Here is a 24,503-nt window from a genome sequence, read left to right as displayed (position 1 = left end):
TATATGTATGGTATTTTGGATCTGCTCTGACAATGCAGACTCCATCTGCTATGCTAATAGGTCATGAAGGGCAGCCGGCTGATTGAGCCTAAGCACTGTGATCAAAAGTTAACTGCCTGATTGTTTACACTAAGTACTAATCAACCGACCAAGTACTAATCAACAGACTCTGCCACTGTAATTGTTACCTGAGGGTGGAGAATCATCAAACTGGAGTGGTTTGTAAGTGTTATGTCTACACCTACAAACAATGCAGATACTTCATTTGGTAGACTGGTCGTTGCCCCTGATTTAATTATGGGGCTACCCATAGAGTCCCAGTACACATGGGCTAATTAGCTGGGGGGCATGGGTTAATCTGTGTCTCCACGTTAGGGATTGGATACAGATAATTGTTCACCAATAGTCTGTATTCAATGTTAAGAATAGGGTTACACAGGTATATAAACTGTGTCAACCCTACAGTTGTAGTTGTTCTTCTGATTCCACCTGGGATGTCACCGGATTGCTGGAGAATTGCTAGCTGATACTTCTCCATCCCCCAACCCTAAGTAAGTGTTACCTTCTTGTCTGTTAATTGTACTATATTGCTGTGTTCACCTTTTTTAAGGAATAAATATATTTTATTATATCTAAGCCTCGTTCAGTTCAACCCAGATATTTGGTGTTCATTATATCTTGTCATAAGCTACCGTGACATTGGCCCACGATAGTAGGAAAAAGGCTCCTCCCACCTGGAGTTAGGCCACAGATCACCTGAGTTGTTTTAGACATAATCTCCTACTAAATCGTTCTGCAGTCAGTTATTCGGTGTCCTGCCAGCTAGGAGGAGGTTCAATGGTCGTTTTTTTTTTTTGTCTTCTATGAAGCCGCTGTTTCTGGTTCACTTTGGTGCAGGGCGCATCCATGAGCTACTATTGCACCATTCTGCCTGTACCCAAGTACCGCTACCTTCCCAACAGCCGAGGTCCTCTTCCGTTAAGACCTGGAGTCACCAGCCAGGGCAAGTTATTCCCCTCCACCCTTCCCTCCAGCATTTGTCTGAAGTTGCTGGGTATATTTTGCTCAGTTTCTAAGGTGTTAAATACAACTGGAACAGGATTTTATAAATGTTCTTTTTTTTATGTTAATGAAAAGGATTTGGAGGCTCCCTCCCAAATATCCTCCCGGTCCTCCGTAGTTATGTCTATGGTCGGATCTAACGCCCATTGAATCATATATTTGTGTTCCTAGGTTCTCCCTACAGGGATCAATTCTCGATAGAGCTTCGTAATTAGGCCCTTTTGGTAATCCTCACAGAACAACAGGCAACACAGGCAACTCAAGAATACTCTGGACTGAGCCTCCTTCAGGAAAAAATGCCCGATCTGCAGAAATCTGAACAATTCGTATTGTGGGAGCATGTATTTTGAACACAGTTTTTCAAAGTTACGTGGCCTATCCCTGGCTAGTAAATCTTCTCTATCCTTAATCCCTGCCTTCCTCCACGTTTCATAGGCTCCATAGGATACCCGGTGGGAAGTTGGGATTGTCCCTTAACGGTGTTAATTTTTAAGGGTTGTTAGAAAGAGGGGAATTTAGGTTTAACCAAGTTCCTTATTTTGACTTGGTTAATAGTCGGGGACCTGAGCTTATAGAGCTGCTGTTGCCCTTTGGACAGCCATAGTTTCACAGGGAGCGAGACTGCCTCAGAGAGCCAGGCCTCCCATCTGTTCACATAGCACGCACCCACATAGCTGATCTGTTTTACTTGGGAATCCAAGTAGTACATATGCAGTTCTGGGACCACCATGCCCCCACCCTCCTTAGGTAACATCAGGAGCACCCTTTATAGGGGACCATGATTGGAAGAGTTTGGTAGAAGTACACTAACCTGGCTAAAATATTCATTTTGAGTGAGCACATCTGCCCTAACCAAGAAATTTGATAGCTATGCCATTTGGCAGGATCCTTCTTAATCTGAGATATGAGTTTGGGGTAATTGTGTTGCTACAGCATCTGGTGCGCTTTAGTAATGGAGACAACCAAATATTTTATATGCGACTTTTGCCACTTATAGTTGAAGTTACTCTCTATGAGCTTGACCTCGTGTTCAGGAGGTGATATGTTTAATGCCTCGTTCTTGTCTGTGTTGATTTTATAGCTTCACATAGCACCAACCTCTTCCAAGGTTGATTACGTAGAGGGGTCAAGGGATTTGCCAATGTGAGAATTATGTCATCTGCAAATAGCGAGATTTTGTACGAGTCTTTTCCAATACCCTTAATATTGCTTTTACGTCGGATTGATTGGGATAGAGGTTTAATTGTAAGGGCAGCGAGGAGGGGAGACAGAGGGCCGAAGTTTTAGCAGTTTGGTGGTCTGGAGCATTCAGGTGTGTGTGTTAACACAATGCCAAGGAGGAAAGACATCAGCAATGATCTTAGAGAAGCAATTGTTGCTGCCCATCAATCTGGGAAGGGTTATAAGGCCATTTCCAAACAATTTAAAGTCCATCATTCTACAGTGAGAAAGATTACTCAAAAGTGGACAACATTCAAGACAGTTCCCAATCTTCCCAGGAGTGGAGTCCCAGCAAATTCAGCCCAAGGTCAGACCGTGCAATGCTCAGAGAAATTGCAAAAACCCCAAGAGTTACATCTCAGACTACAGGCCTCCGTTAGCATGTTAAATGTTAAAGTTCATGACAGTACAATTAGAAAAAGACTGGACAAGTATGGTTTGTTTGGAAGGGTTGCCAGGATAAAGCTTCTTCTCTCTAAAAAGAACATGGCAGCACGGCTTAGGTTTGCAAAGTTGCATCTGAACAAACCACAAGACTTCTGGAACAATGTCCTTTGAACAGATGAGACCTAAGTGGAGATGTTTGGCCATAATGCACAGTGCCACATTTGGCAAAAACCAAACGCAGCATATCAGCACAAACACCTCATTCCAACTGTCAAGCACGGTGGTGGAGGGGTGATGATTTGGGCTTGTTTTGCAACCACAGGACCTGGGAACCTTGCAGTCATTGAGTCGACCATGAACTCCTCTGTATACCAAAGTATTCTAGAGTCAAATGTGAGGCCATCTGTCCGACAGCTAAAGCTTGGCCGAAATTGGGTCATGCAACAGGACAATGATTCCAAGCACACCAGCAAATCTGCAACAGAATGGCTGAAAAAGAAAAAAATCAAGGTGGTGCAATGGCCCAGTCAAAGTCCAGACCTCAAACCGATTGAAATGCTGTGGCAGGATCTTAAGAGAGCTGTGCATAAACAAATGCCCACAAACCTCAATGAACAGAAGCAACGTTGTAAAGAAGAGTGGGCCAAAATTCCTCCACAACGATGTGAGAGACTGATAAAGTCATACAGAAAACGATTACTTCAAGTTATTGCTGCTAAAGGTGGTTCTACAAGCTATTGAATCATAATGTGTACTTAGTTTTCACACATGGCTTCTCCCTTTTGGTTTTATTTTTGTTAAATAAATCATGACACGGTGTAATATGTTGTGTTGTTCATCTGAGGTTGTATTTACCTCATTTTAAGACCTGCTAAGGAACAGATGATTATGTCCTGATATGTAAAACCATAGAATTCAGAGGGCGTACTTTCTTTTTCACGTCCGTGTGTGTGTGTGTGTGTGTTATATATATATATATATATATATATATATATATATATATATATATATATATATATATATATATATATATATAATACATTTCAAGAATTCAGTAGGTCAAGTAATCCTTTTTTTTTTGATCAACGTAAGGGACAAGCAACACTGAAGATAAGTTCAAAATGTATCATGACCGTTCTTCAGGAGACTTAGAAAGCGTCAGGGGTGACCCTTCCATAATCAATTAAGGCTCATTCCAGCAGAGCTATGGCCACATAAGCAATAAAGCAAGCTATATCAGCAAAGCAAGTCTTGGAAGCGGCAACATGGTCTTTGCTCTATACCTTCTTGGGATATCACCAGTTAACCTTATCAGCATTATGTACCTTTGGCAGGAAGATCCTCCGGGCAGTTGTTTCATAATAATTTGCTTTACCTAGGTACTGTGCCCCTACAGAATTTTGGGACATTCCCTAATGTAATGCACTGACAAGGAGGCACAGCAGAGAAAACAGAAATGTTACTTACCGATAATTTTATTTCTCCAGGTCCCCATTACATGACTGATTACATCCCTTTATTCATGCTCAAATCTCGCAGTACATTCCTTTTGTAAGCTATGTTTCTGACGTTTCTCTAATTTTTCCTTCCATTTCTTAAAAATTATTTCAATCTGACCAGATTTAGGCCTTGATGGTGTCTTATGAAATAGCACTGCTCAGTAAATATGGACATAAGTCTTTCGCTCAACGAGTTGTAGCTCCCAGTAGACCGGGATCTTCAAGAAGCACTGTTTTCTCAGTGTGTGTGTGTGTGTGTGTGTATCTATATCTGCAATATACTTTCTTTGCTTACGCATTGCTCTGGTCACATACTTAATTCAAAATCCCTCTGTCTGTGTTTTATGTCAGGGAAGAATTAATGTCAAATATTGCTGAACTCTGAATGCAACAGTGACAAGTATCAATGCTCATAATGTCTAAAAATGCACTTTCTTCTGATTACTTAGAGATGAAATGTGTCCACCAAACAGGTTACCAGCTGGAGATCCGGCAGGAAATAACACACTAGGAAACCAGGTAATAGTGGTGCTTTGCTTATCTTATCTGTACATGTTGTATAATCTGCAATGGAGTCCACTTTATTTAAGACTTTAGCTTGCCTTGCACTGCGACAAATACTGAGGACCGGTATATTACAAACACAAGCTCTGTGAATCTGGAACATCACTTCTGTAAAACTTTATTCAATTCTCACACTTTTGTATTTAAAATAGCACTTCAGGTGAAGTTCCTTAGGTATTGTCCCAATGGAGTTCAAAATGAACTTGCAGTGACCTTTCATAGGTTACAAGTCGGTGATGGATGCCTTTTTAATCTACTAAACCTAAGTGAGACTGGACTTTTATTATATCAATTTACAAAACGTTCTCCATCTATAGGTATATCTTAGAATTGCTCCTATAAATAATGTTGGAAGTGGGAGAAATTGGAGCGGGTATGCGCCTCCTGTCCGGATTAACTTTACATTGGCTTGGTATGTGTTTTTGCTTTGTATATGTGGAAATCTTGCATATATGAGCTGCTCTTGCTTTTTTTTTTTCTTGGATAGAATAGCCGCTCTGGCCCCTGCCTCCTCTTCTGGATGAAAACTTCCATCTTTAGTTGATGATCCCTCGGTCAGACTCATAAAAACAAAAAAATGTAAGGCCAAGCTTAAGCATGTGAATGGTCTTGGCCGTAATGATGATTTCCCCCGATAAGCAGAAGGTAGTTTGTCTGCTCTGAATTAGAAAAACAACTTTAGAAGAAGCTCCTGTGCAAACGGCTGCATTTTTCAGCTGGTTTTTGCCTATAACGATTGTATCTGTAAGGGTCGCAGTCCAGGCTGGGGCCCGCTCTTACCTGGCTGCTGTGGACATTTTGATTACTGGCAGCCTGATATATTGGCTGCACCTGTTCAAGGGCTTAAATAGCAGCCAGTAACTTCCGGCCCCTGCCTGAGCATTGTATACTTTTCATTGTGTTCCTGGCCACCCTGGGCTCTAGTTTCTGAGTCTTCCCTGTTCCTGAGCCTTCCCTGTGGCTTCCCTGTTCCAGAGGCTAGCCTGTTGCTGTGACTAGCCTATCCCTGTGGCTTCCCTGTTCCAGAGGCTAGCCTGTTGCTGTGACTAGCCTATCCCTGTGGCTTCCCTGTTAATTTGGAATTCCTGTTGCTGACCCCGGATCGTGACCCCGACCTTGCATCCTTCCGCCTGCCCTGACCTTTTGCCTGTCGCCTGGATTCTGCACCACTGCTGCCAGCCCTGACCCTTTGCCTGCTTACCGACCACGGGTACTCTTAACAGGACTCTGTCCCTGGTCGGTTAATTGGCATCCCTACCTCAGCCCTGCGGGTCAGCATACTGGTCAGAGACGAGCATTGTCACGGTATCCTTCAGATCTGTTTAGGAGGTGTTCAAGTCATCGTTAAAGCAACCTAGACAAAATCAGGGATTGCCCCCTCATAAACCCACAACACGCTGAGAGCATTTTTGTCAGATGCATCTGGCACATCAGTGTGAGTTCCACGGTTTAAACGTCATGGTGTATACCAGGGGAGCGCAATCTTTTTTCCCTGCGCCCCCATGCCAGCTGTCCCCCTCAACTCGCGCCCCCTTCCTGTTTACCTTGACTCAGGCGTCTTGACGTCATGTTGCCATGGCAGCGCGACATCACATGACCCCATGGCGTCATTTGCCGCCACGTTGCCATGGTGATGCGTCACCAGGAGCCGTCTGAATCAAGGTAAGGAGATTTTTACAGAGGCCTTGCAGATCGCCCGGCATTCATTTAAATGCCTTCGGGAAGCACGTGGGACCTCTTGTAAACCCCGTGCCCCCCGCAGCGAATCGCGTCCCCCCTGAAGGGCGCGCCCCCCACTTTGCGCACTGCTGTTGTATTCAAAGTCTAAACTACACGGTTCTTACGTGTGCTTGTATATCATGGTCCATGATTTGTGAGTAGCTCATTTGGGGTTAGCACACCCCATCTACATTTGCTATTATTCCTATACAAATGTTTTGGGGGTCTAGCTGTTTGTGTCTTATTATTTACTTATGTCTTTTTTTTCTGGAGAGGGTTGCAGATTTTATTATATATTGGGAAAATATGCTTCCGAATCCTATTTGCTGACTTAATTAGATGAACGGGAATTAAAAGGAGATCAATTCAATTTTAATATGAAAACCATTGACAAACTGCTTAAATATGTCAGCCACTTCAGGCTTATAATCTGAAAAAGGAGAGTTAAATACCTTGCATAAGATTTTCTTTTGATCCATGAATTTTTTTGTGTATAACGTGATCAAGGATTTAATCAAAAGCACATTTTCCATTTGACAAAAGAATAAAAGCCCCAGTGCTACATCCAATATCCAATATACATCCAAAGTTATATACTTATCTGATTTTCTTCTCATAAGTATGAGGTATGCATTTTTGCAGGTTCTAACGCTACCTGTAAACGTTCTTTTCACCTGTCTGAGAGGGAGAAATGTCTTAATAGACCGGTGCACAGCAAGACTTTTATTAGATACATGAGGTCACAATCCCAGTAGCAGTTCTTTTGACGTGTGTGTGATGATATATATATATATATATATATATATATCATCAACTGTAAATATTCCTGTATGTTCATTTGCATGTCTTAGATAGGTCTGCAACCCTGTCTTTCACCATTATCACACAGCACTTCCACTGCAGCAAGGGATTCTGGGAAATGACATGCACATGAACATACAGGAATATTTACAGTTGCTATATGCTTTACTGTGGAGGGTTTTTGTCACTTTTTTTACCCATCATAACCTTAATAAGTGTGGTGTGTGTGTATATATATACAGCGCATACCCTAGTGCATTACCGTGACACAACGCGTAGGGAGTGACGTCATCGCGCTACCTCGAGAGTGTGATTTTATATGCAGAGGGAATCCCTGGCTGTATGTGAGCAGTGTGTGCCAAATCGTTATCGTGTTGTGCTGAATCAGTTTCAATAACGTCCAAGCTACCTGCCAGCTGCAGATTGAGACCGGGCAAAACTGTTGGTGTCGGAGAACTCCAACCGTGTCTACAGTAGCCCAAGGAGCAGGAGGAGCCTGTGTAGTTACCAGCTCACTACCGGGTGATCCCCTCGGCAGTCGGTGATTATACACAGTTACACCGCCAAAGATACCTTTTATGTGAACTTTCTTTTATCTATTTTGTAAGTGGGCATTGTGAACCCCCCTTTTCCTTATAATAAATTCATTTTTTATGGTAATGCACTTGAGTGTGCGCTGTTTCTTTTCCCTTTCTCACAGATCTTTTCTGGGAAGTGATTCTTCCCTTTCGCACAGCAGCCCCCATCTTCTGCGTATTGGCAACTTTTTAACATCTATTGTGGAGTGGGATTGTCTTTTCCTCCTTGTAACCTTAATATTGGTTTTTACAATATATCTCTCTTAATGGTCAAATTTTTTTTCTCCATTTATTCATTGTGTGTGTGTCTGTGTGTTCTGAGCTTACAGGAATAGTATGTGGTGTAAATGTCAATCTGTAACAATGGTTTGGAGGTTTTTGACCCCCTCCTCCCTGGTTTTTAAGTTCACCCACCCTGCCTTCTAAATAGCAGGTCTTGCTATGCACCTTTGAATGACCGGTCAATTGAGACATTTGTCCCTCACAGAGGTGAAGAGAACATTTACAGGTAGTGTTAGGACCTGCAAAAAGGCATACCTCATACTTATGAGAAGAAAACCAGATAAGTATTTATCTATATAATTTTTCATATTGGATGTACCATTGGGGCTTTTAGTCTTATGTCAAATAGAAAATTTGCTCATAATTAAATCCTTGACCACGCTGTGCACTACAAACTAATTTCAGAAAAGATATGCATTTAAGTCAGCAGATGAGGATGAAGGGGGAAATCCTCAGAGTAGATGCTTCTATAGCAGGATTTCTAAGAAGGACGAGCATCAGTTAGAAGCTCCTTTTTTCAGTGATCCTATGGACATGATGATAGAGAGTCTGCTTAAAATAATGTATGCCACTATAGGAACCACATACAGACCAGTTATTGCTACTTAATAAGTGTAATGAAAATCTGGTTCCCAAAACATTAGATTTGATCAACTCCATGCATTCAAGACAAATTGCCTGAAAGAATGTGCCACTCTGTCTGTCCCTGGATTTTTTTGTGTGTGGTGCATCACTGGATACTACCAAATTACTAACCAGATAGTCGGCTTGTTCAACTCGTCGTGCGCTTTGGCTCAAACATGGGCCGCAGTTGGATCTTTAAAAAAAGCTGATTTTTGAAGAAGCAATCCATGTAATAGCCTGTGCTAGTATCCCTGGGATACCTTCTACCCAAACCCGGTGATTATACTCTCGTTGGGAGTTACAACCTTACTCTGATACATTGGTGGTTTCTGGGGAGAAGGGTACCTCTGTGGCCGTAGAGAGTCCCAGGGCTCCCAAAAATCATACTGATGCCGCGGCCGTAATTTCGAACACATCTAGGCGCCGATTTTGAGTTCTCTGCTGTTCCCCATGCAGCATGAACGCGGCCAATCGCCCCAGGCACCCCCGCTTATTGCGGATGTTTTGTTTGAATTTCATGGATTCTGTTTCTTCGTTTGCAATAAAATGGATGAATTGTAATGTGTACAGTACTGTGTTACTGTGCTACTGTGTCATTTTCATGTTTTTAATAGCCAGAACACTAAAATTCGTTTTTTCTGCACTCGCCGCGCTCGCATCTTAGTGCGGGAAGGCTGGAATTCATCCCGCGGTTTCAAATCGGGATTCCGATGTACGTGACGCGTGAAGTGTTTGAATAACGGCCGCTGCATCAGTACATGTTACACAATCCCCGTACACACTGTAATGGTTCTAGTCCAAACTCTTATACCCTGGTGGTCTCTGGGGCACTGGGATCTCGTTAATGTAGAGAGCCCCAGAACTCACACAGCACATTGCATATACAGTAACAACCCTAGTCAAACTCACTACAGGGTAGCGTTGCCACCAACCAGGCTATGAGTGAACCCACACAAGGTACACGCCCGCTCCTGGTAAACCCTGACTCGCACAAGGAGTCAATCCCACTTCAATGATTAGCGTTTCTACTAGTACTTTTATGCATGGATTACTGGGGATTATGAGATCCAAGGCAACTGCCAGGTTTACAGACTTCCTAGTAAGCACTCTAAGCAAATGTATGTATGTCTTTATTTATATAGCGCCATTAAAGTACATAGCGCTTCACAGCAGTAATACACGTGACAAGTATTTAGGTGACAAATAATATAAATAACAAAAGGGAGAAGTGCTTCAGACATAAAAGTAACATTTAGGAAAATGAGTCCCTGCTCCGAAGAGCTTACAATCTAATTTGTGAAATAACATCATATACAGTATATCGCAAGTCACACTAAATCACATGGTTTAACACTCAGTCACGACAATAGAGCTATTAAACACGGGATTAATCTACTACAGTACACCAACTATAATATAGAATCAGAAACCGTAAATAAAAGGGGGAGTAGTAGAAAAAAGGTTCTTGTAAGTTTTTAAGAGAGTTAGTTCAACCCGTTGGTGTGTGGTAAGGTTCTTTGGGCTGATGCAAGGGCAGTGGGACTACTGCACAGGCCAATGTCTTCCAAAGAGAGATCACCGCATCGAAATGTCTTTCCCCAAGTGAATCTAAAAGTGAAAATGGCCACACAGGGTTTTTTTTTTTTTAAAAATACATTTTCTTGCCCATTATTCCCTATTGTGTATTTAGGCCAGTCTGGGAGATTTGAGGAGGGTTTTAATCTTGAGCCAATCACAGGGCTGGCTCACAGACAGATGAAATTTGAAAATAGGAGGGAATCCAGACTAGAAGGGGTTAATGACTAACGGTGCACTTGATCTGAGATTTAGGAAGCCTCAAAGGACCTCATCTCAGGAGGGGTCATGCAGCAAATGGCAAAGCTACAAGGGATTGGACACAGGCCATGTAGACCCACAATATACACATTCGGGGACTGCTTCGCACATACGCCAGGCTAGAATTGAGAAACCACAAGGAGCCTCTCGTGGACTAGGGGGGACGGAACGCAATATATTGAAAAACTGTGCACTATTCTAAAAGACATTTTCCCTTGTATTTCGATCTAAAATTAAGGGATCCCAATGTGGCTGAAACGTTATTTTTTTAAGAGCGCCCTGCCTATTCCGTTACACCTCTCCAAGATGGGGACTTGCGTGGCGCCTGCCCACATGGGTAGGTGACTTGGTCCCCGCTAACCCAATCCGTAGGCTGACCAAGATATTCCTTGGTAGAAAAGCTTCCTGGGTCGCACATGTCAACTGTCGTCATGGAGCAAATCCCCAAGAATAAGCAGGGACATGCATGCATTATAAACCATAGTGGTTCCTTCTTATTAGGGGAAACCCAAATATTGTCCAATACTATCCCAGGGAATATTCCTCCCATAAATCCATGTTGCATAAGTGTACCCCTGTCTTCTGGGTCACTTCTCTGCTGAAGCCGTCCATGACTGAGAAGGTTTCAGGAGGGCAGAGTTTAGTCCCAGTCCTCCAGTGAGGACCGGTCTCCGCTTGACTAGCGGAAGAACCATAGGGGGATTGTGCTGTACACCCTGACCCAAGCTGGCCATGAGGCATACCGCAAAGGGAGAACAGTTCATGGTTGCACTTGGTGGTCCTACACCCCCCCACCTCCCACCCCCTCAACCACAAGGGTTTCTCCACATTCAGTGCCCTGTGACTTCTCTGTGGGCGCTTGTGCAGAGAAGGGTGCAATCTAAGTAGTCACCGGTGTTGGAGAAGCATTCCGTTCTGGCTGCCCCATTGGGCGGTTGTTCCACGTTCTCGGGTTAACACGTGTGGCAAGACATCTGGCAACTTTAGGGGGTGGGTGTTCCCCAGTGTGGGTCACCCCCGCCTCCTCTTGCTGCATAATTACAGGAAAATATTAAAGGGTTACAAACTGAAGCCTTGCTTTATAATTACAATTTCTAGTCCTGCCATGGCAGTGCATGCTTAATTCCCGTCCCTTAGGTCAGGGGTGCACAATCTTTCCAAACTGTGCACCCCTGCCTGCATCCCTCCCTGTTCTCGCCCCCCTCTCCGGCTCTCCATCATCAAATGACACCGCGGGGTCACGTTGTCATGGCAATGTGACGTCACGTGACCCCGTGGCATCATTTGACGCCGTGTTGCCATGGCAAAAAGTTAAGGATAGTTGCAGAGGCCTCACGAGGTCCCCCGGCATTTAATTTAAATGCCTCGGGAAGACCGAGGAGCTTTTGCAACTGCCGCGACCCCCATAAAAATCTTGCACCCCCCCAGTTTGCGCACCTCTGCCTTAGGTCATGTTTTGAGCTTTACATTATATTTTACTTTTGCATTTAGTTTTTGTATTTTGTTTTTCTTAGTCCTATATTATGAGTAGGGAAGCTTGGCTATACATACAACAGACCGGTAGGTGTTTTATACACACTTCAAATAAGTCAGATCTGTTTCCTACAGTACTTCCAGTTAGGATGGGCCAAAATCCCAAATGTCATGACCTGCCATGAACGGACTAGGAGAAATAAAACTACTGTTTGAGCAGTCCGACCAATTGTGTCAGGCCAATGCTGTACGAGGTACGTCATGAGGGCACTCGAACAGTTAAGCAATGGTGGTTTCTAACCCATATCAAATGAAAAAGTTACTTAAAACATGCTTTTTATAGTGTTACCCTTGATTTGAATTTCTAAATCCATTTTGGGTTTTTGTTCTGAAAGTTTAATTTTAAGTCTTGAAAGAGATCCTGTTTGGTGCTGGCTTATTTGAAAAATGTTCAGATGATTATCCAGAGTACTTTGTAAATAATTACTAGTGTTGGGACTAAAGGCCTTACATGGTCCACATGTTCTCTTTCAGTTTCTAACTGAAATAGTTTTTGTATACCTCCATCCAGGCAGAATCACTGAGGGGAAAGGTAACAGATAAGAGTTTGGGAGAAGCAGATCCATGGAGCAGGGAGCGCAATTCGGGGATCTTTCTGCAAGACAGCACCGACCTGGAGACCATGATCCAAAGAATGGAGGAAATAGAAGTAAGTCTATAGTCAGGATATATTGGGATAGTATTAAAGCCTGATGAGCTCACACTACTTTACTAGGACAAGAACATGTTTTATGCTTCTAGGATGCAACAATGTGGTCCACTATGTGTATTGAATTACTGCATTTGGATGCACTTTCTTGGTGCTAAACACCTTTTACTTCTGTTTCGACACGCTTGGGGCATGCTTTGAGGTGCGTGCGCGTGTGCGTGTGTGTGTTTGTGTAACAATTGCGAAGTTCAATTCCAAGCCTATGCAATCTCAAAGTCCCATTTACAGCTGATTTGAGCCACAAATTATGCTTCTATTTGGGGGGGGGGGGGGGGTGTGTACACATTGTTTTTGGATGATATTTTGGGTGTCAAGATCGATCTTCAACTGGCTTTTTTGTTTGGTGAATGCAAGTTATTGATCTGCTTTAATGTTAGACTGCTATTGTCAGTCCGCAAATATAAAAGATATGTGTGACAAGAAGGCAGAAAATGGTTGGTTATACAATATAAGTCTAATGTTACCTATTAACATTTCAAAAAGCTATACGCTGTATAAGTACCATTTTAAACAGAACTTGCAAGCACTGGTCAGCCTCCAGAAGCCTGCCTATGTTTCCACGGTTCAATAAAGAATCCGGTTGCTCTTCCTGCACTTACCGGGCACCTCACTTGTGGAACAATTTTACCAGGGGGCTCTCAAAACCACAACCTGTTTAAAATCTTTCAAGACTGTTTCACACTTTAGACTTATTTCAACTGTCATTTTTGGTTGTCCTCACAATATTCTGTACCCAGGACATACTGGAGTATGAGGTGACTCTTATTTGTATTTTGTCCTTGTAAAATATTTTATAAATACATTTGTCAAAATAAAATACATTCTTGATATGTTTCTCTATTAAAAAGGGAGTTTATTGCTGTTGGTAAATGTTGTGTGTTGTACAGCTCCTGTATTGGTAATGTCTGCTAGTTTATTTAGATCTAAAATATATATTCTAATGGGAGTTTCTCCATTCATTGTTTTGCTTTCCAGAAATACCAAGAAACTGTTCGACGGAGATTTAATCAGATCGTGTATGCAGATCCAGAATTCTGGGCCCAGGAGGAAAAAGGTTTACACGTCTTACTACTTGTGACACCAAGTTACTTTAATGTCATTTCAAATGCTTCTCTTCAGCATGCAGTAACCTAATGAATACGTTCCTTGCCGCAGAGAGAGCAACTGCAGCCATAGACCAGAGACCTCGCTCCCCGCACCCTATCAGAATTACCAAACCCACTGGCCAGAGGAACCCAAACGTGGAGATAATGTTAGAGGAGCCTCTTGAAGGAGAGTAAGTATTCAGTAGTGCAAAAATGTTGGTCGGCAGGGATGGGTGTGAGTTATGACCAGATGATCAGAGAGGGGTTGGGAGGTCTACCTGGTGGAGACGGGCTGTTGGTAATTTTTGAAATATTAATATAATGCAAAATACAAAAATGTAGCCTATAATAGTATAATACCCAAAGGACACATGGCGTTATCAAGCACAAGTGGGTTAAATGCACTCGAGCCTTTAACTCTTTCCTGGGAAATACTGGCCAGGTAATGCCCTGTCCTTCAGGGATTATTAGTTCATTGTGTTACCCCCTTTGCACCCTCTCAGTTTTTCCTTCCCTAAACTCATCCTTAAAATGAACCACCTGATTGTTGTGTAGTTCTGCTAATGAACACATAATTAGGATGTTATGTGAATAATAACATGTACCACAGCAATGCATAATTAAAATCAGGAGCCATTTTATTCAGCCCCCACCCACACAACCTATCATGCTGCTCATCTCTGCTACCATTCTATCCACACGATTAGGTTGTGATATCTTTTAATGAGATGAACATCAGCATTTTAGTCTTGTTCAGAATACTGAATCCTTTTTTTTTTTTTTAAATCGCCTGCAGAGCAGTTACACGTTGTTAGAAAACTCAATCAAGTCCTTTCTTAGTGCGGATTTATTTAGTGTAAAAGTAAATGTGCAAACCTTAATTTTGGCACAAAGTTGAAAAGAATGAACCTCTACCAATGTCTCTTCAAGTTCTCTACAAATAAACAAGGAAGAGTTGGTTGGCAGTTCTCCCCGCCACTTCTCCCTGACCGCGGCCGTGCAGACTGAGGGGAATATGCATCTCTCCGTTCCAACACACATGATGCAAAGTATTCAGAATTACAGCGAGCGCTCTGAGCGACACCTCAGACTGACTTCCCACGAGGAGGTGGGCGGCTTCAACCCATGGCACATCTCCGAGAGGTAAATGCCACCTTTTTATACATGGGACACAGGTGCTTTTTGAGAAGATGCTGTGTTTTGCTACCATACTATAGTCCTACATTTGAAAAGTAATAACAAAATACAGACGTAAAGTGAATTTTCCCATGTGTCTATATATAATAGTTACGAGGTTGGTTATAATTTTTTTTTAAAGTGACACTTTTTAGCTGACGGTGCGTCCTGAAAAATTCCCATGGGGTAAAATAGGCTTCGTTGCAACACTATTTTGAAACGGAAGTGAGGGACTGCGCATGTGCAGAATTCGCCCGGAAGCACAGTACCGCTGCCTGTGACAGGTTGTGAGGTGGGAGAAGGGCCAAGGTCCTGGCCCTAGGACTCCACATACACACACTTCGCAGGCCCTGCAGCTGGAACGTGCGGTCCTGCACTGGCCGGGGCTGCACAAGTACGGCCCGACCCTCCGGAGCACGGTAGCGCTACGTCTGACTGCCTCCCCACGACCACAGTGCCTCTGTCTGTGACTGGCTCCCTGGGGCGGCCGAGGTGGGAGCAGGACTGAGGTCCCGCCCCTAGGCCTCCACACAAACTAACCTTGCAGGCCCTGCATCCGGAATGTGCTGCACCAGGCTAGAACCGTGCTACGAATGTGCTGTACCGGGCCGGAGCTGCACCAGTACGGGGTGAAAACTCACAGAGCCGAGTGCCTGCCCCGGCATGGTGACCCCCGGACTGCTCACTGCGGGGGGGACTGTGTCATGACAACCATGCTGCGCTATTACCCACGGAGTCTGAGCTGCTGCACATTGTTCTATTTTATATATCTATACACACGCACGCTATAAATCTAGAAGTGCAAATAGTAAAAAAAAAAAAAAAACCTGTGTGTAAGAATAAAGACAGAAGTGCACAACATGCAAGCTGTGTAGACATACCACATATATAATATAGCAACTATAAGGGTTTTGTGCCGAACACCCACACTCAAACTTCATTGCATTTTATCAATGAAATTGTATTTTGACATTTATAATTTTAATGGAATGAAACACTTTTGAGAGTGACAAAACACACTGAAGTTTTGCTTCTAATGGTACACATCCCTTTTTATAATTGAGTAGGTGGCACAGGTACTCTTAGCTCACCACTGTTCACAAAATGTAAAGCACTGTGGTAAACATACGGGTGGTGATTTCATAAGCAATGTAATAAATCAAGAATTGTCTTGGACCAAACCAGTGCAAACTTATCTTTTTGTTCTAAAACGGTCTGCATTATATGGAGTAAAAACTCCTCCCTGCACTGAATGGGTTACAGGTAACAGGCAAAGTTTTCATGTCCAGATGGAATAGAAGGTAGGGGAAATGTGGCGATTCTAGGCGGCTTGTAAATATTTTGGATGCTAAGAAAGTGAACACTTGATGTACATGTCATACCCAGTAGTAAGCTTTTGAACAGTTTGGTTGCCTACACACTGCATAACCCTTTCACGATAATTGAAGCGGTGGAAAATGTTTTAGTAATAATACTGCTGTTACTCTATTGTTGGGTAACATACTACAGGCATACCCCGGTTTAAGGACACTCACTTTAAGTACACTCGCGAGTAAGTACATCTTGCTCAATAGGCAAACAGCAGCTCACGCATGCGCCTGTCAGCACGTCCTGAACAGCAATACCGGCTCCCTACCTGTACCGAAGCTGTGCGCAAGCGGGGAGACTATAGAGCCTGTTACACATGTTAACATCAGTTATGCACGTATATGACAATTGCAGTACTGTACATGCATCGATAAGTGGGAAAAAGGTAGTGCTTCACTTTAAGTACATTTTCGCTTTACATACATGCTCCGGTCCCATTGCGTACGTTAATACGGGGTATGCCTGTACTTGTTAATGATTAAGGCAGTACAGCTCAACGTTTGAGGGATCCTAAAAGAAAACACGAATGACCTGGGTGCTCTCCAAAAACTGTAACTATTCTAATACAGTGACCCCTCGCTCTTTTTCTGCAGTCTGGCAGAGGAGCTAATGGAAGAAACTCTGGATGAAATAGCAGCAGAACTACATGAGACGTGCGAGAGTTATGCTGAGGCCGTCTTCACATCCGAGTTCCTAAAGCCCGCAGACGCAAGCTATTGAAATCCAACTCCTGTGTGACTCACACGTACCATGTTTTTATATTGCCACAAAATCTGTTTAAAGAAAGAATATTTTTTTTATGACAAACTGTATTTTTGGTGTTTCAAATGGTAGAATCTATGTGTTACCACCTTTTCTGATCATGCACAGCAAAGAGACATCCCAATGACCCTCACAAGATTCTACCAACTTATCAGTGGATAAATTGTTTACATGCATTTGTGATAATTTATCAGTATACATCTTTTTACATTCTATTGCTCCTGCAGCTGTCTTTGCAACCTCAACAAATCTACTGTCTACAATCATGTGCCAAATTTTTCCGAAAACGTTGCTGATTGATATCTAAGGGGACTCTCTTTCACACTAAGCAGCAGAGCAGTTAATTCGTACGGCTTTCGTCTACAACAGCTCTTGATTTAATACACTGTTTCTGAAAACACTACATGTATCCTTACCCCACTATAAGTTTGATTAACAGCGGTGCTATGAGGACATTTGCCACCACCTTGGCTAATTAAAAAAAATAAATGTGTGTGTGTCTCATTAGGCAGAGTTCCAATTCTCACGGTGGACTGAAAAAATGAATATACTGGAATACTCTGCAATGTTCACCCGCAGTTACACCTTTTCAGTATACCCCTTTACTATCAGATGGGCCTGCAACACATTGCAGGAAGGCAACTGTGGTGGTTAATCCAACTACTAAGAACAAGTGCTCAAGAAATGCACACACATACACACATACACACATACACACATATATTTTTTTTTTATAGATGTTTTTTCTTTTAATATGAGAAGTTCTCATAACCTTGTTTGTTTTTTGTTTGTTGTTTTTAATAATCTTACTGCAAACATGCAGTTATTTATTAATTTTGGAATACAAAAATTAATGCAGAACATTAGACATTTAATGCTACTTAAGAAAAACTTGTTTTAATACCTTGCCTTTGACCATTTTTAGACGAGCGATAACTTCATGGTTCAGATCACTAAAATAAATCTTAAAGTAGCAACGGCTACAAAAACATGTACTGGAAAGTGTCAGATTTGCACTGTATCAGGACACAGAGATCCAGTATTTCATTGTATGAATACTATTCGGATGCTCTGCCCTCCCTAGGTTCATCTACCAATACAGATAGCACAGAAAGGTACTAGTACATGGGTGGCCAATGCCAGTCCTCAAGAGCCACCACCAGGCCAGGTATTGGGGATATCCTTAAACCCTGACCTGTTCGTGGCTCTTGAGGACTGGAGTTGGCCATCCCTGTACCAGTCATTCAAACTGGTGTGTAGGATGATCAGCCAGCATCTCAACATCCTCTTACTACTGTCTTCAATACCTTGGTGTAATGTCACTCACTTGGCAACTTCTAAAATAGAGGCCATTGGTGCTGTAAGTATCTCTCAAATATAATGTCAGGTATAAGCAGGGCTATCTAAAATAGAACAGTCCCAGAATGTTTGAGGAGAAACCTGCGCTCAATAAATCCTTCTGTGTTAAAGGTACAGTACACACGACATAACGTATGAGCCTGGCAGGCATTTCTTACTGAAGATCTTTTACAACTTGCTTTATAATTTACTTTCTGGAGTTTAACAAAAGATCTTTGCCAAGCAATGAGTGCAGGAATTGTAATATAACAGTGAATGTGATGATTCTCAGGGTCTCTTTGGTATTAGACTATAAGAACAAGTATATGGATGTAAGAAAATATTTTTTTTTAGATATTGTCGTTTGGTCATTTATTTATTACTTGGTATGTATTTATTCTTTAAAATAAACCATAATTTCTGTAAACATTTGTCATTTTGCCTTTGTGTGGCCCATGCACGTGAAGCACTTGCGTAGCACTATAACATTTGAAATTCACTAAAATGCCAAAAGAAATGGCTTTAGATGACATGAAAGCTTTATTTTTACTTATGACATCAGTTGATTTTATTAAAGAAGCAGTCCAAGCAGCTTAATTTTTTTTTATATTTGTTTGTTTTAATATACGGAATGCAGCATTTAATAACTTTTATTGAAAAACAATTACCCACGCTGCCGATCGATTTTGGTTCTCCTGTGATCGATCAACAAAATGCTGTTTCCCCAGTGTTCACTAAATCGCTGCTGTTCAGTTTCAATAAATCCTTCAGTCAGTGTAACTAGAGTTTAGAGATCTGAATCTCCTGAAGGGTGCTACTAAAATCTACATTAGTATTATATGTCAAAAGCGGGAAAGAGACATGTCAATTTATAAAGACAATGGATGGATCAGACACTCTGCACATTAGTCCGTGTATTCCTGTGCTGTTGCAGTCGCTGAGGCTCTGAATCACAGATATGAGCCTGCAGGAAAGCAGACCCCTAGCCATCAGTGGGGGGGCCTCCTGACCGGGGGGGGGGGCTTGGGGTTATACAACAGATATTCTGGTGCGCACGCATGGGGGGCTCGGGCAGCGGTTGTGGTCAACCTTCCCTTCCACCTAACTAGCCTGCTTTTACGGCGCCGCTGGCTGGCCACACACGGGATGGTTATTTCCTGGCCACCTTCCCCCCCCTTTTCTGGTTACCGCTGCCGATACGGGTTGAGCGGGGGGAAGGGGGGGCATATGGGGGAGAGTCTGACTTGGCGCGGCATGCTCAGACTATTGGGGACAAAGGGGCACTAACCTATGTGCGTGTGAGGAAGGGGCGGGCTCCGAGGCTTCCCTCCTTCCCAGCGGTGGCGTGCTCTAATGTTGTGGCCCGAGCTTCCCCCCTTCCAGCGCTCCCTGGTTGGCTCATGTCAGGCTGTGCCTTGGTGCAGTCTTCCGTCCTTCACTCCGGGTCACCTTTGTTCTGGCGGATGGGGAGCTGCTGAGGGGGAGACCAGCGACATGGTTGGGAAGCTCCAGCAGGGGCAGCAGGGCAGGTCGCAGGGTCAAATCCAGCTTTAAATTAAGGGCCTCGCCCTGCGTTCCTCCCCTGGCCCGCTTGAACCCCCTATGGAGTGGGTGGTACACTTTTGGTCCCACGTAGTTGAGGAGGAGGCACTTGGGTCCTCGCTGGTGTTGGAGGCCACTGCTGGGGTGGGGGTCACATTAAGAGCCCACGCTGGGGAACACGCTGGGGTTTGGGGCCCCCACTGGGACAAGGAGTCACACCAGGGACATCCACTGGGGTCCCTGCTAAGATACACTGGGGTGTGTCCCTACTGGGTGTGTGATTCCGGCTAGGGTGGGGGGCACACTTGGACCCCCACTGGTTTGAGGGGTACACACGTGGCAGGCCTCTAGCAGGCTTGACTAAAGGACAAGTCCGACTCGGCGGGGAAAACATGTAGGCCGGGGGAAGACCTGCGCCGTCCCTGATCTCGGCGTGCTGTATATTAAATGATCAATGGCCTGAATGCAACTCTGCTAGGCCACTTGGTTGGAAGCACGGGGGGAGGGGGCTCTTGCGCGGTGGCCCGCTCTCACGCGGTCCGGGGCTTCCCTCCTCCCCCAGCACGTCCTCTCCTCGTGACCAACACTTTGGGAATAACCAAAGCACTCTTTTTGCATATTAATAGAATGTTAGGTGGTTGTCTCAGAAAAACAAATGTCACCATAATCTGACGAAATCAGAGAGAGATGCGTTAAAACAGTTAATGGAAAACGAGGATATAATAATAAAACAGGCCGATAAAGGAGGGGTAATGGACCGAGATTTTTATGTTACAGAAGCCGGAAGGATCTTAAATGATAAAGATACTTATATTAAATTACAGAACAATTCTACTAAAGATTTTCTTCTCGAATTGGACACATTTCTCAATAAAGGTAAAGATAAAGGCATTCTAAAAGAAGAAGAATTTAAAAATTTATGGAATAAAAATTCCTAAATTTTATTTTTTACCAAAAATACATAAGAACCTACAGAACCCTCCCGGCAGACCGATAATTTCGGGTATTAATTCTATGACATCAAACTTGTCCGAATATATAGATCTTCTCCAGAAATATGTTATGAAGAAAAAATCTCACTTAAAAGATACAACGGACATATTATCCATATTAGAAGGCCTTTATTGGAGAGAAGACTTTATCTTGGTTACATGTGATGTATCATCTCTTTATACATTAATAAACCATGGACAGGGAATAGAAGCTGATAAAAGAATACTTTCTGATGATCCTAATGTACCAGAGGATCAAATAAACTTTGTGTTAGAGGAAATACATTTTATCCTCAGTCACAACTTCTTCTGGTTCGATAGGGAATTCTACTTACAGATTTGTGGTACAGCAATGGGGCCCAGGTTTGCACCGTGCTATGCCAATATATTCATAGGCATTTGGGGAAAAGATTTTATTTGATCCAACCATGAGTTTGGTGCAAACCTGTTCCTCTGGAAGAGAGCTATAGATTAAGTGTTTTTAATTTGGAAAGGGGAGGAAAGAGAATTAAATAGATTCCTCATATATATTAATCAAAATAATTTGAATCTGAAATTTACCTCTCAATATGACAAAACTAAAATAGAATTTCTAGACATAGAGATTTACATCGAAAATCAACAAACCAAAACTTTCTTCAAAAAAGTAGATGGTAATAATTATATTTTGAATACTAGCTGTCATCATCCCAAGTGGATATCAAATATACAATTTGGCCAGCTAAGACGAATTAAAAAGAATTGTTCAGAAAATACCATCTATGAAAAATAGTCAGAAATTCTCATACAGAAGTTTAGGGAAAAAAACTATCCAGAAAAAGTCATCAGAGAGGCAATAAATAAGACAAATATTTTAGATAGAAGTAGTCTTATACATCCGAATAAAAGTAATAGTGATACACATCAGCCATTCGTGAGACCTTCTTCCAGCCTATTTCACTTTATTTAAATCTGTATTGCACTATGTTGTGTTTTTATATTTTTCATATTCTACACTGATACCTGCGCTCCCCTACTTTTTGAGAAACGGTTGTCTCAGAAACTTGGTGTGGCTGCGAGTCACGAAAAGGGGTTTGGAAAACACTGCTATAGAGCATTGCTCTGCACCTAGCTGTCCGCAAAGGTCCTTGATGCGGGCTTGGACTTTCAGCTGCTTAAGCAACTAGTATTTAATTAGTAGGAACAAAGCGCAATGTTTCACACTGAAACACACTTGTAAATTAAAGTAATATAAATATATATTATAAAAAATGTAAAATGCTTGCAAAATGTTGAAATATTATCATTTTCAAGTCTTAAAATTTATCGTAAATTATATGGCAATAAGCTTGTTTCCCTTCTACCCCTAAACGTTTTTTGATCTGGCCCCTTTGGATAAATAGTTGAAGAACCCTGCTACACAAGATGGTTCAGCCTTAGAAGATCCAATGCAAAGAATATTAGATATAATCCTTAGAAATAATTTTATGGCATAAAGAGCCTCCTACAAACCAGCTGTTTGGTCAGCTTGTGGTAAATCTGGTTACTATATATAAAAGAAGACATAGTCTAGGCATTCCCTACAGCCAATAGCGATTGGCTGTTGAGTCTTGTGCAATGCTTTCTTCTAATTCGCCAAGCAGTTAGAGGAACAATAGCAGCCAAGAAAACAGTATATACGACATCTAAAAATCACCTGTATTACGTTCTCCTCCACAGAGCCCAGAGGACATCGACAGTAAGTTTGCTTCGGCAGCTCCTTCCACCGTGCTAGGTAGAAGTTTTCCCTGTATCCTGTTTGAATAAGTATTCTTGTACCTGTTGTACTGTGACTTCTTACTGTTAGCTCTGGCTAAATAAACTTTCGTTTATTAAAGCCATGCATTCTGTCTAGTGATTGTATGATCGTGGGTAGTCTGATCAACCCTGATCATGACAATTACATGTTGACCTTCTTTTCAGATAGGAAGCCCCCCCCCCCCCCCTATGCCACAAAGCAGAAGGCTAAGAAGATATTTATCACCTTTAAGGAACTCAAAACCAACCTTTAAAGATTCTAAAGCATACAGACCATGTAAAGGATCAAGACCCATGGGACAGATTTCTTCTTCATCCTCTTTCCCTAAAGCTAAAAGAATGCAAGAAGATTTCCTGCCTCTTTCCATTGACTTGCAGCATTGAAGCCTTTGGGGTTCAGGACTGGTGGGAGGCAGAATTGTGTAGGTTCTCCAGTTTGTCTATGATAACCGAACCAGCATTCGGACAAATGCAATCTCTCCGTTCAGTAACCATGGCCAAAAGATCAACTAAAGTTCCAGGCATTATTATTAAGTCTCCATACCGTATTTGAGGAACACGCTATTACAGCAAGTCGGCGACTGGAAAGAGGTCACAGAATCTATTTAAGGTTATCTCTGGTACCCAGAAACAGCAGACAGATAGCTTGCTCTAAACTGTAAGGATGCTACCACAGGATAATGGCTTCCTAGAAAGCTATTGGAATCACAAAAGGGAGAGGGGAGAGAAAATATCATTTTAATGGGTGCACTCCTATCTCAAACACAGGGTCGGTGGAGTGTATGTTTATTAATTAATCACATCTCATTTTGGGTTTATATTTACCCTTGTATCTCTTGCACAGAAACAAGCTGGAGTACCAGGTGGGTTAATATGTAAGAACAGATCTTTTGAACATGTAGGGTATCTGCATGTACATTTAAAAACCTCTTTAATACAAAATATAGTGAAAATTGTACACTCAAACGTAAAAATAACTTAAAAATGCAAAGGAGAGTCTCAAGAGTCTGTGTGCGACTAGCAAATATGTAATATATTAATTATAGTAAAGACTACAATACTGTCTCACTATAGAACTGCTGCCTTAAACATAAACTTTGCTTATTGTGCCTAATTGTAACACAGAAAGCTGATTACTGTTGTGTTACCGAATTTTTCTGGCTATTGCAGTTAAGCTAGAGAAATACCAATCTAAATAGATAATAAATCTTTACTATGGCTAATTAAACATATCCAATGCTAATTACGACCTTAATTGTTCAGATAGAAAAATTGCCACTTAGTATCTGGCTCACTCCTAAAGTAGGAAATGATGTATTGTATTCCTGTGAGCAGTTATAACACTTCAGAAGTCTATTATAAAATCATAGGAAGTCAGAAGACTAAAAAATGTTTGTTCTGACTGATCTGTTAATCTGTATTGCCCTGGAGAGATCTATGATTGCCATTGTCAAATAGGGGGTTGATATTATTTTAAAGAGCGTAAAAGTAATATACAGATAATAGATTTAACCGGAGAATGAATCAGTCTGCCTGTATATTGAATAATACTGGGCAGGTGATTCTGGCTTATCGGAGTCTAAAAGCTCTCTGCAGGGATTGAAGCATTTTATTCCGCTGGCTGCAATACTGCACAGTATATATATATA

At 42.2% G+C, this 24,503-nt stretch overlaps 1 protein-coding gene across 4 annotated transcripts in view; it reads left to right on the top strand.

Annotated features, from left to right (window-relative positions):
- The window catches only part of KIAA0753 (KIAA0753 ortholog), a 78,589-nt gene extending 59,618 nt beyond the window's left edge, over window positions 1–18,971 (top strand). For 3 of the 4 annotated variants that reach the window (XM_075594418.1, XM_075594420.1, XM_075594422.1), the window contains 6 exons: window positions 4,619–4,688; window positions 12,597–12,755; window positions 13,791–13,869; window positions 13,971–14,091; window positions 14,831–15,043; window positions 17,038–18,971. In XM_075594418.1, coding sequence (XP_075450533.1) covers window positions 4,619–4,688; window positions 12,597–12,755; window positions 13,791–13,869; window positions 13,971–14,091; window positions 14,831–15,043; window positions 17,038–17,164 — 769 coding nt within the window. In that variant the 3' untranslated portion in view covers window positions 17,165–18,971. The remainder of the gene's footprint in view (window positions 1–4,618; window positions 4,689–12,596; window positions 12,756–13,790; window positions 13,870–13,970; window positions 14,092–14,830; window positions 15,044–17,037) is intronic. The other variant, XM_075594419.1, reaches the window with a different exon arrangement.
- Window positions 18,972–24,503: the final 5,532 nt, after the last annotated feature.

This window comes from Ascaphus truei, chromosome 3 (genome assembly GCF_040206685.1).
Source record: "Ascaphus truei isolate aAscTru1 chromosome 3, aAscTru1.hap1, whole genome shotgun sequence".
Classification (NCBI taxonomy): Eukaryota; Metazoa; Chordata; class Amphibia; order Anura; family Ascaphidae; genus Ascaphus; species Ascaphus truei.
This window is presented reverse-complemented; position numbering and strand designations above follow the sequence as displayed.